A 14,945-nucleotide genomic window follows, 5' to 3' on the forward strand; every position below is an offset into this window, starting at 1 on the left:
TACGTTGATTGTGTTACTAACAGACAGCTGTTTCCCCGTTTCCAGTCTTTGTGCGAAGATCAGCTGACGTTAACCGACTGCACCTGTATTGTTAGCCTCTAATTCGTTTTCTTTTTCGATTTAACGGACACATACGAGTGGTATTACTCGTCTCTCTCGACAAGAAAGTGAAGAGCAATTTCACAAAATGTCAACAGATCAAAAAGGTCGTTTTTAAATGTATTTTAAGTCACGAATCACTAACGGAGTAATTAGCTCACAAATGAGACTCGTATTTCCGATATTTCCGCTCGCATTTGAAAGCAGCTGCGGTCGCCCCCGTGTGTTCGCCCTAGAGAGCTTTTCGGGGTCAGTCAAACAGATCGTGCGCTACGGGTGGTCACACACATCGACTTTGGGCAGGTGTTCGTCCAAATGACCGACCCTCTGTGAGCGTGATTGTTTGATTATTTAAACCGCTTTAAAGCCATCATGACAGACGTGTGGAGCGATCGGCTCTGCTGCAGTTCACAGCCCCCCCCCACCAACAACAACCACAACAACACATCCTCTTGATATGTGCTGTCCTGCGGACTGGGCGGTCTGTTGGTTTCCTACAAGGGCGTCGACGTTTTATTGTGTTTTTACTCCAATTTGCTAGCATTTTGTGATCTCCTACTCGATCGCAGCAGCAGAAACTACTGCAGCAGCAGCAGCGACGTCCCAAGGAGGGGCATCCCCCTGGAGTTTATTACAGAAGAGGACGCACCACGAACCAGGGAGTCGAGACAGAGACTGACAAGAGCAAACATGTTCGAGATGAGAGGAATCCCCTTTGTCCTGCTCGACATAGCCTGTCTGGTTCTAGGTATGTATTTCAATGATTTTATACTGACTGTTTGTTGTTGTTGTTGTTGTTGTTGTTGTTGCTGTTGTTGCTGCTGCTACTAATGTAAGCCGATTTGTGCTCTGATATAATCCTACTGTTGGGATATTTAACGACTTCTCATCAAGTGAAGGGAGTGGTGAATGTACGGCAGCACGCGAGTGTCCTTTACTAAGTTATTTTTATTTTAACTTCTATTATTGTATCACTAATCAGACAATATGTGTTCTTGTATAGTTTTTTTTCTAAATATGTAGTATTTCCCCCTACAATTCACTTAAGAATGACATGTTCTTCAGTTTCCTTTGTATGCAAATTAGTAGCACTCCAAAGTCTTTTCAGTTCTTTAAGATACTCACAGACATCTATTGGTTAATAATGACGTTATTATCTTGAGTGCAACAATATGTGATAATGCACTATTATAATTCCTGTCATCAATATAATAGTAATGATATTGAAGCCCTTTCCCTATAATATAGTTTTCCATAGTTGAAAGTTAGTCACTGTCACATCTTAAGTCTACATAGATGCCTGTCTATGAACTGAGTTTTACTAATTTAAACCAATTATATTAATTGTCTAACAATAATTAAATGTATTGCTGAGAAACAATGTTATAAATGGCATTGCTACTTTACCTTACAGGCTACCTGTATGTTTTAAACCCACTCACCTACCTCAGAAGGTCTAAAATCATTACATGGGACTGCATCTATACTCCTATCGGGCCTGAAAATGTATTCAGATTAAAGTATTTGTGGACTATAGTATATTTTACCAGTAATTAATTTATGTCTAAAACCACTGTTTCAAAGGTATAATATCTGATTACTTCAGCCAGTCTTAAAGTCTTTATATCTGAATATATGAACCATTGTATAAGTGCTCAGGGCTGTACAGTTTCAGTTTTGCAGTGTAGACACATACATAAAATCTGATTATGAATGATTGATAGGTCATACTTACCATGACTCATAAAGTTATAGCTCCCTTGCACAGTCCACAACATATCTTAAAATAACTGAGCAATAATGTGTCTGATTTGGTTGTTCCATGTTAAAGTTCAATGAGCTATTTCTAAATTCTTCCTCATTGAAATTTCCAGTTGTTAGTTTTGTGAGTGGAGCTGGACTTTAAAATATTGCTAATCTTCCAATACTACACACTTATTTTATTTTGCACAACTTTGTAAGTTCCTTGTGTATTGAGAAGCAATATGACAAACTCACTGCGTTGTTAGGATGACTGATGCTGAAGCAAACTTGGTCATTATTATTATTATTATTATTATTATTATTATTATTATAACCAAGCATCTACAATAATCTGTTTCCAGACTGAGGCTGTTTCCAACAGTCATGCATGGCTGTATGAGACTAAACATGCACATACATGTAGTAAGGTTCATATGTTCATAGTACGGAGATCATTTGTATTTGTTTTCTACAATGCAGGGAGAGGGTGTGTTTGTCCTTGTTAGCGTACACTGATTGAATTTGGGGTTTAACACAATTTCTGAGGCTTTGTGTATTCATGTTAAAATATTCACATTTTTTACTCTGCCAGTGTGTTTGTCTTGGGAAGTATTTTAGTTGCACAGTTTATGAGAACAAGTTAAAGTGTAACACGGCTGCCGTCTGCAGTTATAAAGGGATTTGGGGGTCCTGCTGTTTGCCCGTGTGTGTTTCTGTCCCGACTTTCTGGCATTTCCAGCTGTTGTAGCCAGTCAACTTAGGATGGCACAGCTGACGGTGTCAACACCTGCAAATGTCAGACAGGACAAATATACCAGACAGAATTAAAAAGTAGTTTATAGGATGTCTGTGTATCTTCATGTGTTTGTTCGTATTCTGTGGATGTGGTTTGTTAATATGCATTACAGCTCATTTCCCCCCCACACTTGAATAGACAAACAACTGTCTTTCCCCACGATACAATGGGCCAAACAGGTCAAACAACCGGAGAAACGACCGCAGCATTTCATTCATCATTCACTGTCAAAACCTATGAACAGATTTGTGATCTTTATGGTATTTATCTATAGGGAGTGCTTAGCTTATGTCTACAGCTCCTTTCAAACCAATGTGAGCCGGTGCTTCAACAAAACAAACTTCTCAATCCTCCCTGCTGAAAAACTGCCCAAAGATAACATAATTTTTTGGTGTAATGACGTCACAGTGTTTTTTTACTGTGTAATGCATAATGCTTCAGAGTATCTGACTGAGTGCAGTAATGCACATTTTAGGCTCAAAGGATATGACTGGCACTATTTTTCTTATTGTAAACAACTCCCACAAAAAGACCAAAACAAACAATGAATTGGTCATATTAACATGTATTGTCTATGTAGCCGGATCTAGCTTATTTTTATGTGCCATTGTTGTCCAAAAGCTATTAAAAAACACATAAGTGAGTCACATTGTTGCATGCTCCTTCATGACAATAAACATTGGTGAGTTGATGCCACCTACACGTCGTGTCATTGTACTGTAAATACTCACTACAGCGCCAAATTCATGGCTGAAAATAGTGCCAAATACATATACATTACTTACTCCTGTGAGTAATGTTTGCTAAACACTACATTCCCAGCAGTTTAAGGAAGTCATTCAAAATGAAAGTATATATTTGTGATCTGTTTTTAAAAATGTACGTCTTCAGTGGTCTTGAGAGACAGACTAACACATTGATGGTTTTGGTCTTTTTATTACATTTGATGACAATAGGAAAACATAGAATAAAGAAAGCCTTATCCTTTAACTGGACTGCTAGAAAGGTTGGGGTCTCTCATTTCTGTCCCACATATTTGATTTGGCACATTATATGCACTTCTGCAGTTTGTTATGACACTAAAGAGCACCATTAGAACTTTAGAAATGAATTTCTATCTAAGACCTCGACACTTTGTCTGGGCGCCTTCACTCTCCCTGCCATGCATTTTTCTTTACCTCTTCCAGTGGTAACTCCTCCTGATCTCTCCGTCTTTAGGTGGTCTGCCTCTGGCAGCCTTTAACCTGGGTAAGATCCGCCCCTACCAGAGGGGCTTTTTCTGTAACGACGAAAGCATCAAGTACCCTTTCCATCACGGCACAATCTCCTCCACAGTGCTCTACACTGTAGGCTTCACCCTGCCCATTAGCTGCGTAAGTAGGACTTACTCAATGACCTGTCCCATGGCAAACATGTTGAATTGTCAACCGCAGGTGTAAGCAATAACTTGAATGCATTCCAGGTGTGCCACGGGCTCGGCTCTGGTGTGATGCAAACTAGTTTACTGGCACACCTCCTGTACATGGAAAGCAGCAATTATTATTATTATTATTATTATTATCGATTATACTTGAGCCTTTCCTGCAATGGCAAGTCAAAATGTCTGCTGTGAGAAAGGTCTGTTGGGACTGATAGACTAGTACATTAAAAGAAACAACACATTTCCAGAGCCTAATGTAGGATGTATTCAGAATGGCTAGCTTACTCTTTGATAATACAGACAAATACTCAGTAGCACAGCTACCTGGTATTGAAACAGGATATGCACAGCATGTTTTATTCAGTTCTGCTACTGTTTCTTATGTCAGCGTGAGGCTTGTGACATCATTGGAGGTGTTCTCAAACATCAGCTCTGCAAGTTGTTTATCAAAAGCCAAAGGCAAAGGAGGATGTCCACTTAAAACAATTAGTACAAAATAAAATCAGCCTGAGTAAATGTTAAATAGTGTTGCATCCACAAAAGAAACTGTCTTAGAGGTTATTTCTTTTGACAACATCTCAGCTGCTACAGCAGGATTTATAAAGCTTAATGCTAAAAAAAAATGTTTAGACCATTTAGGGTGACTTGAATCATCCTATAGATAAATGTAATATATTTTCAATGAAACAATCCAACCCCCCAAACACACAAACTTAGTCTCATACAAAAGACCTAAAGCACAGATTCATTTAGACATGGCTATAATGAATAAGCAGTGTCCTATTCATATTAAAAAAAATATATATATATATATATATATATATAATGCAATAATGAATGAAGTAAGGCCAGGCATTTTGGTTTTGCTTTTAATTTAATCATTGAGTTTTTAATGTTAATCTATTGGGTGAACTTTAAATCGCTGTTGTTAACTAGTGCAACAGCCGTGCAGGCTGCTTGCTGTGTCCCTGTGTTTCTTAAAATAGCTGGAATGCTCTTCTGGAAGAGAGGGATTGTTTTTGGAAAAAGACAGACGCAGAAAGTTCTGCTAGTGTGTGTCTGCCTTCTGCTACTGCTTTGACATATCAGTGAATTATCTCTTCTGTCTTTTATGTATCATGAAAAAACCACAACCACAATCTGTAGTACTTTTTGTCAAATTGTTTCACTGTCTGCCAGAGAAAGGTGTGGGAGAATATTTGAGGATGTGAGAATCTGTTTTAGGAAGAGCATTAAGCGTCAGTTTGTCAGAGAGGAAGCGGTGAGAAAGTGTGTAACATACGATTGTTTTCAGTCACGTACGGGCGTCTGTGAGAACACTGTTTCTCCTCGCTCGCTGTGGGGCTCAGTAACCTTCTCAGAAATGTAACTTTTGTGCTCTTATGTTTGGCTTTTCTTTTAACATCCATTCCTTGTCAGCGTTAAACTGTCTTGTTGCCGTGCCAACACTTTTTAACCACTAATATTTGCACACTGATGTTCCTGAAAGTTGGCGAGGACGCCACCGCCTTCAGAGGATGCAACGTTTTCGTGTGACTGTCTCACGTGGCTGCTGTCTTCTGCTTTGCACGGGCACAGTGTTGCATCATGGGTAGGGGTCCAAGGCCCAGTGACATGTTCTTGTAACCTGTATTTTTTTTCTCTCATTGCCTTCCTGCTAGCTGGACTGCCATCTCTAATACTCAATGTGAAACACACGCCTTTCCGCCGGGGCTTTTTCTGTAATGATGATTCAATTAAGTACCCCCTTAAAGAAGACACCATTTCCTATGAGTTGTTAGGAGGTGTTATGATTCCCGTCACAATATTCACTGTAAGTGCATCTGTTTTGTTTTCTGCTACGGGTTCTGTTTGTCCTTCTGAAATTATGTCTTTTATGTACTGCTTTCCCTTATCCACTTTGACACTTTTAATGTTTGTCTTTTCTCTTCATTCGTGGTTGCTGCCAAATACATTATGTACACTGAACAAAATTATGAACGCAACACTTTGGTTTTTGCCCCCATTTTTCATGAGCTGAACTCAAAGCAACATGGCATCATGACTTTGCGTGAAATGGCGTGTTATCTGTACGCATTTACACGTTTGAGCTATCCACGTGTATGTCTACGCTGTATACAGCGGATGTAAACATACACACCACGTGGCGTCGTGTGACAAAAACAAGACGGTGACCAACGTCACGCGCTCAGGAAAACAATAAATGGTTGGGTTTAGGAAAAGAACAGTGGGGAAGGTTTAAAAAAATAAAAAATAATAAAACGGTTGATAAACGCCACACGATCTCGGCTCTCCTGGGTGAAAGTCCTGTATTTTACCCATCCGACTTCCATCCTTTCATACTACTCGCTACAGCGATAATTCACACGCAATGTAGGTCAATGGAGGCCAAACGGCGTTGATAAACATGCTAAAAAGCGATTATGAGTCTTGATAACACGTCAAAATGGCATACGAATTGGCGTGTCATACATACGCCACTTAATGAGATCAGTCTGACTCAAAGATCTTAAGACTTTTTCTATGTACACAAAAGGCCTATTTCTCTCAAATATTGTTCGTGAGCACTTCTCCTTTGCCGAGAAAATCCATCCACCTCACAGGCGTGGCATATTAAGATGCTGATCAGACAGCATGATTATTGCACAGGTGTGCCTTAGGCTGGCCACAATAAAAGGTCACTCTAAAAATGTGCAGTTTTATCACACAGCACAATGACCCAGATGTCGCAAGTTTTGAGGGAGCGTGCAATTGGCATGCTGACTGCAGGAATGTCCACCAGAGCTGTTGCCCATGAATTGAATGTTCATTTCTCTACCATAAATCACCTCCAAAGGCGTTTCAGAGAATTTGACAGTACATCCAACTGGCCACGTGTAACCACACCAGCCCATAATTATATCATAATTTTGTTCAGTGTAATAATGTATGTGTGTTTTTAATTGCTTGCATTAGTCACCACTACCATTAACCAAACGTTCATTTGCTAACTGCATGTTGTAGAAAAGGTTTTCCACACTTTGTAACATTTGGAGATGAAACAGAAAGGTGACCTCCACGCACCAGCCATGCAGAAAGACAGCAAATATGACAGATGTGAAACTCTTCAAAAGCAGCACCGTGGTAACCTCGGTCAGTTGATGCTGATGGAAGTGAATAATGTGACAGCACTTAAAGAGGCTACAAGAGAGACTCAGTTCAGTATATGAACAGTGTAAATATCCTTTTACCAAAAACTTTCCACACTGCCGGTTTAATCTTCAAAAAGAATAAAAGCAAGCCTACCTCCATTTCATTCTGACATATTTTAGTAAGATAAGGTAAAGCATTTTTTTTTTTTAAACAGACCTCTCTAATTAGTGACCAGGAGTTGTGTATATATATATGTATATATAATATTTTAAAGCTACAGATAGCAGAACGGTGGCAATACAGCTTTTCTGGTTTTGTTCTTGTTTGTTCTCTACTTGTTAGACCAACGTCAGCCCAGTGGAGCTGTAATGTTGGCAGCATTGTTAATGTACAAGCTCAAATATTTTACTACTAAAAAAACATAATAATGAATATAATAATTTAAACTCTAAGACCAAACAAAATGTTTATTATTTTAAGTGGACATCATCCCATGACCATGATATTTCCAACATTATGTACTATTATCGGTTTGTCGGATAAGCATGCCTCTATATTGTTACGGACGGTGTACTCTAAACTTTAAAGATAGTTTTAACGTTTTCCAGTAGCTATTTAGCGTACAGACATGAGAACAGTATCAATCTTCTCATCAAACTCGTGGCAAAACAGCAAGAATGTGTATATCCCGACAGGTCAAACTATTCCTTTTAACACTACAACACACAATTTGTGTAATTAGCACAACCCTCATTATTTTAGGCTCAGTGATGATGAGATTAGGGAATATTGCAGGCTCTGATGTTGATTTCATTCAGTTGCATTTTTAATTTTCATTTGGATTTTTGGGATTTCTGTACAACCCTAACTCTGTATCATTTCCTCCTTCCCCTCCCTCCTTACAGATTATCTTTGGCGAGTGCCTTTCAGTTTATCTAAAGCGCATCAAATCCAAGTCCCCTTTCGGCAGCTACATTTCCTGTGTTTACAAAGCCATCGGTACCTTCTTGTTCGGTGCCGCGATGAGCCAGTCTCTGACCGACATAGCCAAGTACTCCATCGGCCGGCTCAGGCCACACTTCCTGGATGTGTGCAAACCTGATTGGAAACTCATCAACTGCTCATCAGGAGCTTATATTGAAGACTTCACCTGCACTGGAGACGCGAAGATGGTCAATGAGGGCAGGTATGTATTGCTTGACCTCAGAACTTTTGTCCCTTATTGCATTTGGAAATGGATACATGTTGATGAGGACACTATGCTTTTCTTTGTCATAATTTGGTGATGTACAAACTGAGCCGAAAACATAACCTCCTTGGCAGAGGTAACAGTAGTTAGTTGCAGCCAAGGAGTGAATGAATGAAGGAATTGGTTCACGATTTTAGATGTTGTGAAATTAGCTGATTTGAATTTGTACCCTCTGGGTTCTTGTTCAACAGATTACCAAAATCTGTCAGAAAGAAAAAGCTCTAAACCTCTGTTCTCTCCATTGTTTTGTAACATTCCCATGGTGTAAGTGCAAAGAGCAAAGGTTAAGTGTGTCCCTGAAAATTTATTTAGTAAGTCAATATCTGCACATGGATGATGTGTCTTTAGCGTGATGAATTTTAAACCATTTGTGATGAAGGACATTTGTGGCACATGAGACCAGAAGGATTGAGTAATATCACAGGAATGTGAAGCTTGTTTTGATGTAGGGTCTGCATCCCTTATCAGCTCAGAGCAGAAGGAAGCATAGTGGGAGGAGAGGATATCCACTTCTCATTCTGATGAAGGCACGAGCACCGGGAGCAGCAGTAATTATAGAAGCCGAGGCCTAAATAGTGACATCAGCTGTGCCGATTGTATCAATGTTAAGGGGTTTATTATGGGCTGTGAGTAACTTTCTAATCTATTCAGTTGTAATTAACCCTTGTGTTGACTTTGGGTCACATTGACCCGTTTTCAATTTTTGCTTTATATCAGAAAATATGGGATGTAGAAATAAGCGCTGAAAATGTGTAGAAGAAAAGAAGACAACACAAGGTTTAACTTTAAAGTGAAGTAGGTTATTCTGCCCTATAGGTTGGAGTGTATGTTGTTGCCTGCCTCTCTCTCAAACAGATCGTTTCTTGAGCTGGAGTGGAAATGTGCCCACCCATCCCTCTATCCTCTGGGTTCTCTACTGTGCGTTTACCAGGGTGTGGTGCACCATCACTGATATTTCCTGGAGCCCCATCGCCGCTCTGCGACAGTGAGGCAAACATTTATCAGCAGGCCAAAAGAAGGATCCAGTAATTCAGGCAGACATCCAGGGCTTTTAAGATTAATGCCAGGACACATTATATTTCCATGGCCTGCTTGTCACTAATAGAGATAATAAGCAGGAGAGAGAGAGAGAGAGAGAGAGAGAGAGAGAGAGAAAAAAAAAAAAAAAAAAAAAAAAAAAAAAAAAAAAAAAAAAAAAAAAAAAAAAAAAAAAAGAGAGAGAGAGAGAGAGAGAGAGAGAGGGGGCGGGGCAGCCTGCTCCAGATCATACTACTGTAATACGATTCTTCCCTTGGCTTAGTTTACCTTCCCTAGGGCAGAAGAGGCCTACTGTAGGTACTCAAAGATTGTGTGACAAAAAGCGAGCAAAACGATTACAATAAGTTGCCCCAAGCTGCTATCACACCCTGTGTCTAAACCCAGATAAGGGTGTGCCAGGATGACGTATGGATTTGTCTGTCAGTGGTGAATTGATTAATACAATAAGATGTCTTAGTCTATCCATTTTTTTGTATGCCACAGATTATTTAAGCACATAGCCAAGTGTTGAGCCATGCTTTTGTCTTTCTGTTGTAGGTTATCCTTCTACTCTGGCCACTCCTCTTTTTCCATGTACTGCATGCTGTTCCTGGCTGTAAGTACCTAAAACAATTACATTTTGATCTCCAATGATATCAGTCAGTATTTACTGGAGCATTCTGTTCAAAGGCAGGTTACAGAACAGGACATTGATGCATGTTTTTGAACAAATTATTGTAAACTATAAATATGTATATATAAACAAAAAAGGTTATGTTAATTGGCATATTAAGCTTTTGAGCTAAATGTGATGTGGATATTGATTAATCCAGTTTAAAGGGGTTGTTTGACATTTTGGGATGACATTTTTTTTGTTAAAAATTGAAGATTGATACCAGAGTGGTCTTCTCATCTAATTCTCAACAAGGGGAATAAGCGTATTTCCTAAAATACTAAACTATTGCAGTGCTTCAAGATTTTTGTCTTTTGTAATGATGTTGTTCTGCTCAGAGAAATGCATCTTTGAGTGCCCTCTGTAGCTAATTTTACTGCCCAGCCCTGATACTTTATAGGCTGCTGATTCATACAACACCAGCAGCTATAAATAGACACAGAGACGGAGTCCTGCCACCGACATAAAGCTCCCTCTTCATGGAATGGAATGGAAGTTCAAGTTTGAGAAACGGCAGTTGACCTTTACATTCACCTACAAACCCTGGGAGAGCTTTTCTTTTCTCCCACAGTTAAACACGATGAAGCGGTTAAGCTTGTTTGTCCTCGATCAAAACAACAGAACAGGGATGGCCGGTTTTGAATACAGTTGTTTTAAAGGTTTGTCATAATGGAACATGACGTTGACCTGACCAAAGATTGCTACATGGAGCATGATGAGTCATGCTCCAGAGGTGGTGTGATATTAAATCATCAATTAGATTGGGAGGATAAACAGTCGGTGTTGTACTGATTGCTTCTATGAGTGACATTTATTATTCCCAGGTCAGTTTGACAAAATTAAATATGGCATGATGGAGATTTTCTCACCTTTTTAAATAGTACAGCTGATAGCTAACAAAAAAATTGTTTAATTCCTGAACATTTTAATTAAGTTTCCTGCACAAAAGATTTCTCTCTAGTGTTGTAGTGGAAATACGCAGAGTCATCTGCAAATTTCCACAGGCTCATTTTCCTTCCACTCCTACAGGAACGCATCCATTAACCCGTGTCCCCTCTGTTTCTCTCAGCTCTACCTGCAGGCTCGACTCCAGGCTGAATGGGCGAGGCTGCTGAGACCCACACTCCAGTTTTTCCTGATTGCTGCCTCAGTGTACACGGGATTGTCCAGGGTGTCCGATTATAAACATCACTGGAGCGATGTGCTGACTGGACTGCTGCAGGGTGCGCTCATGGCTATCCTAGTGGTAAGAGACGCGTCTTAATGTGACATTAAAGGAATAGCTTTTTAAAATTATTATTATTGGGGCATTTTCAGTCTGTTAAATATGAAACGACAACCAGGAGATGCTTAGCATGAGGCTTGCGAGCAGGGGGAAACCGCTACTATGGCTCTGTGCGTGTAAAAGTCTACAGGAGGCAATAGTGAGGCATTGAGAGACCAAACATACTTCAATCTCTCATGTGCAATAAGCAGAACTGTTCGAACTTTGCCAGACAATTGTGTGTACATATAAGACCTCAGCGCTCGTAATAACAAGCCAGTTACAAAAAATGGTTTTCAGGGCCTTTGAGGCACAACCCTCGTTTCCACAGGTAGCTATGAACGGATGCAGAAACACCCTTAAACATCTGCTTGCGGCAGAGGTTCATCAACAGATCAGCTGTCATTAGGTGCGACTGCTACGCGAGGCTGTGGCTATTTAGTGTCCATACCACTAATTCATCACCTGTAAAGTTTACTACACTGACTTTTTTATGACATACTATACTATGACTTTACTATCTATTTTATGACATTTTGGACATTATACTATGACTTTTTTTTAAATGACATACTATATTACATTTTTATATAGCATACTATACTATGACATTTTCTATGACACTTTATTGTGAATATTTCTATGACAGGCCTACTATATTACAAAATTGTTTTATGGCATATTATGACATTAAGAGAGCCAGGCTAGCCATTTCCAGTCTTTATGCTAAGCTAACTGTCTCCTGGAGGTTTCACATTCATCATACTGACATGAATGGTATCAATCTTTTCATCTCTTCCCAAAATGTTGAAACTATTCCTTTTAAGTTACTGATCACCCTTGAACGTTTTAAACAAAAGCACAGGTGCAAACAATTAAGCCTCACACTCATCTATGCCCCTTTTTTCTTTTTTTACCCATATCTTGTAGGTTTTCTGCGTGTCTGACTTTTTCAAGCCACGAGTAGATGCCCATCAAGAAGCCAACATCCCACACACAACCCTGCAGGAGACCCCAACAAATGGAAACCACTGTGAGAGTCCCAACTAAGCTGAGAGGTGGAGCACGACACCTTTCTGCTCTGTCTAAACGCACACCCAGGATCCCAGCTCTCCAGCCTTTATCTCTCGCAAATTCTCATCCATACCCTGCATGGATTTACAGTTTATTCTTACTTCAAGTAAGCCAATGGATGACTTCTGCATCCCAGAAGAAACCTTTGGAAGCTACACCTCAGGCCTGTTCAGATTTCAAGACTTTATAATTTTAGGCTGTCCTGTCCGCCTATTCTCCATCTGGAAGGAGTGGCGACTACCTGTCCAAGCCTTGTAGATATGCTTAAGTGACCGAGACAGATGTAGTTCAGGGGCTAGAGATTTGTAAAGACGGGAACCATTAGCATGTATCTATCTATCTACTGAGCTGGTGGGAAGACTAAATTGCACGCACCCACTAAAAGGGTCTGACCACTGCTAAGAGAGAGGAGGGTTGGAATCACGTGAATGTAACCTTGCTTTGTTCTTTTCCTGACCTGGAGTCAGTCTGCTCGAGGATCTGATTTAGAATCCGTTTTAGGTTGGCTCCAGCACCCAGAGAGACGCTGAGTCTCATCACTTTGCTGCCTTAGGTCAAGTGTTATGTAAAGGGCTAATTATAAAAAGAATGTTTGCTTCTCAAGGCTAGAATGTGCTGGAGACTAAAGCTGATCCTAGACCAGAGGGCAACACAGCTTCACATCTGGAGCTGCAGACGCCAGGCCACTGCCGTCGCACTCTCCAACCGTCTAACCTCATATAGTCAAGAAGGAAGCTTGATCTGTAACACGTTTGGTTAGAAAGTTGAAGAGTAGACGGTCAGTTTACGTCCCGCGTTGCCTTTGCTGGACTTTTACTGCTGCTATCACAGCTCCCTGTGTATCTAAGAAGTAACAAACATCAAGTGAACAGACAACAATGTAATTTTTTTTGTATAATCTGTATGTACAAAAACAAATCACCATACAGACTTTTACTGAAAAAAAAATGTTACTATTTACAAATGTCTCATAAGAAAACAAAAAAAAGGAAAAATAAAGCCATTTTACTTTTTAACATGCACAGAAATGAAACAAGTGTTTAATGCATTATGTCATGTTTACTTTCTAAGCCAGATATATCAATATAATGTATTATAAACCACTTTGCTCATGTAAGCAAAAATAATAAAAGCATGAATGTTCAATGTATTCTGTCCAAGCAGACGCATTTACTTAATGAGAAACACTTCCGTTTACATCCTCAGTCATTTATAGAATGCAATTCTCACCAGAACATTAATAACAGTTTATGCTAATTTTTGTGAAGAAACAAAACTGTTCAGAAAAGTGATCTGAAGGACAAATGCATTAAAAGCCAATTTAACTAACATTTTGGAAATAAAAGCACAATATTTGACCCCAGTTTGACAAATATGAGACTTAAAAAAAACAAAAAAACAAAGAGATCCATCGGGGGTTAAAGTCAAAAACAGCATTTACCCTTCAGTGCTGCCCATCGTGTTGGAAAGCTGTAATGTCATTATAGGTAGAGACTGGCAGCAAATACAATGTCTCTCTTTATCTTTGTTATTCCTGCAAAGACACAGAAATTAGGATTAAATTAAGCATTTAAATGCATCATTTATAACTTAATTTCAAGCAGACACTGGTTTCAGTAGCGTTTCACCTATCAAGTCAAGAATTAATCTGATTCATCTGCCAGTTTTCTTTGAGTAAATAATTTCCACTATAAAAAAGGTCAGAAAATGACAAAAAAAAAATGTCATCACACCATCCCAGGTGTGCAGGAGCCACGAGGTGCTGTCTTTATATGTCTCGGTTCACCAACAGAAAAAGCCCAAAAATATTCAGCTCAGTGTTATAAAAGACTAAGAAAACCAGCAAATGATAAAAGAAAAGCAGCTTTAACAAATGATCTGTTAATTAATGGTTTCAGTTGTAATAACCCTGATGTTTCTTACCTTCAGCAAACTTGTTCTCCAGTTCAGTGTTGCCTATGGCCTTGGCTGCAGAACACATTTGTCTCAGAACTTCTTCCAGACGACGCATGCAGCGGATGATGCTCCCTGTGCCAGACAGACACAAATACAGTGTTTAGTGGGTTTGTGAATCTGTTGTTTAAAAATGTTAGCCGTAATCCAGCATTATTCATACTCAAGACTGATAGCAGAATAAGAGCAACTTGGAGGAATGTAGTTTGACTCCTTACAGGCCCGTAATTTCATCATCATTCCCTAATAATGTCTGTATGTAGTTTGGTACCAATTATGAGGAGACCGTGTTTATTTTGTATACTTCCAATTAATTAATTCCAAGTAACTGATTGGTGCCTAGCGAGTCCTTTAGTCAATGTGTCAACAGGCAAACGTACAACTTAACAGTTACGTTTCCAATAATAAATTAAATAAATCAACGATGAATCAATTAATATATACTAGGGAATTCCAAATTTCCTTTGACAAAAATACAAAGAAACCTGACATTACAGACCTGTAAAATAATGTGTTAATTTACAA

General features: G+C 39.3%; 2 protein-coding genes across 5 annotated transcripts in view; one reads left to right on the forward strand and one right to left on the reverse strand.

The window, feature by feature from the left end:
* plpp1a (phospholipid phosphatase 1a) lies at positions 1–13,617 on the forward strand. Of its 4 annotated transcripts, XM_039780721.1 has the most exons (7): positions 3,873–4,011; positions 5,720–5,871; positions 7,062–7,190; positions 8,096–8,376; positions 10,015–10,072; positions 11,199–11,375; positions 12,324–13,617. In XM_039780721.1, the coding sequence occupies exons 3-7, from the start codon at positions 7,146–7,148 to the stop codon at positions 12,441–12,443; spliced, it is 681 nt and encodes a 226-aa protein (XP_039636655.1). In that variant the 5' UTR covers positions 3,873–4,011; positions 5,720–5,871; positions 7,062–7,145; the 3' UTR covers positions 12,444–13,617. The 4 variants fall into 4 exon arrangements, with proteins under 4 accessions (XP_039636654.1, XP_039636653.1, XP_039636655.1 ...); XM_039780720.1 differs by lacking the exons at positions 3,873–4,011; positions 7,062–7,190 and adding an exon at positions 1–847; XM_039780719.1 differs by lacking the exons at positions 5,720–5,871; positions 7,062–7,190 and adding an exon at positions 195–847 and having other exon boundaries at positions 3,857–4,011.
* The window catches only part of mtrex (Mtr4 exosome RNA helicase), a 24,493-nt gene continuing 23,135 nt past the window's right edge, over positions 13,588–14,945 (reverse strand). The window contains exons 26-27 of the mRNA XM_039780717.1: positions 14,391–14,495; positions 13,588–14,001 (exon numbers count right to left, since the gene is read on the reverse strand). Of these exons, the coding sequence (XP_039636651.1) occupies positions 13,949–14,001; positions 14,391–14,495 (158 nt within the window). The 3' untranslated portion in view covers positions 13,588–13,948. The remainder of the gene's footprint in view (positions 14,002–14,390; positions 14,496–14,945) is intronic.

The sequence above is a fragment of the Perca fluviatilis genome, chromosome 17 (assembly GCF_010015445.1).
Source record: "Perca fluviatilis chromosome 17, GENO_Pfluv_1.0, whole genome shotgun sequence".
NCBI lineage: Eukaryota > Metazoa > Chordata > Actinopteri > Perciformes > Percidae > Perca > Perca fluviatilis.

Coding starts and splice junctions, on each gene's coding strand:
- plpp1a (XM_039780719.1), top strand. CDS start 790: ATGTTCGAGATGAGAGGAATCCCCTTTGTCCTGCTCGACATAGCCTGT. Junction 848..3,856: donor CATAGCCTGTCTGGTTCTAG/GTATGTATTTCA, acceptor CTCCGTCTTTAG/GTGGTCTGCCTCTGGCAGCC. Junction 4,012..8,095: donor TCACCCTGCCCATTAGCTGC/GTAAGTAGGACT, acceptor CCCTCCTTACAG/ATTATCTTTGGCGAGTGCCT.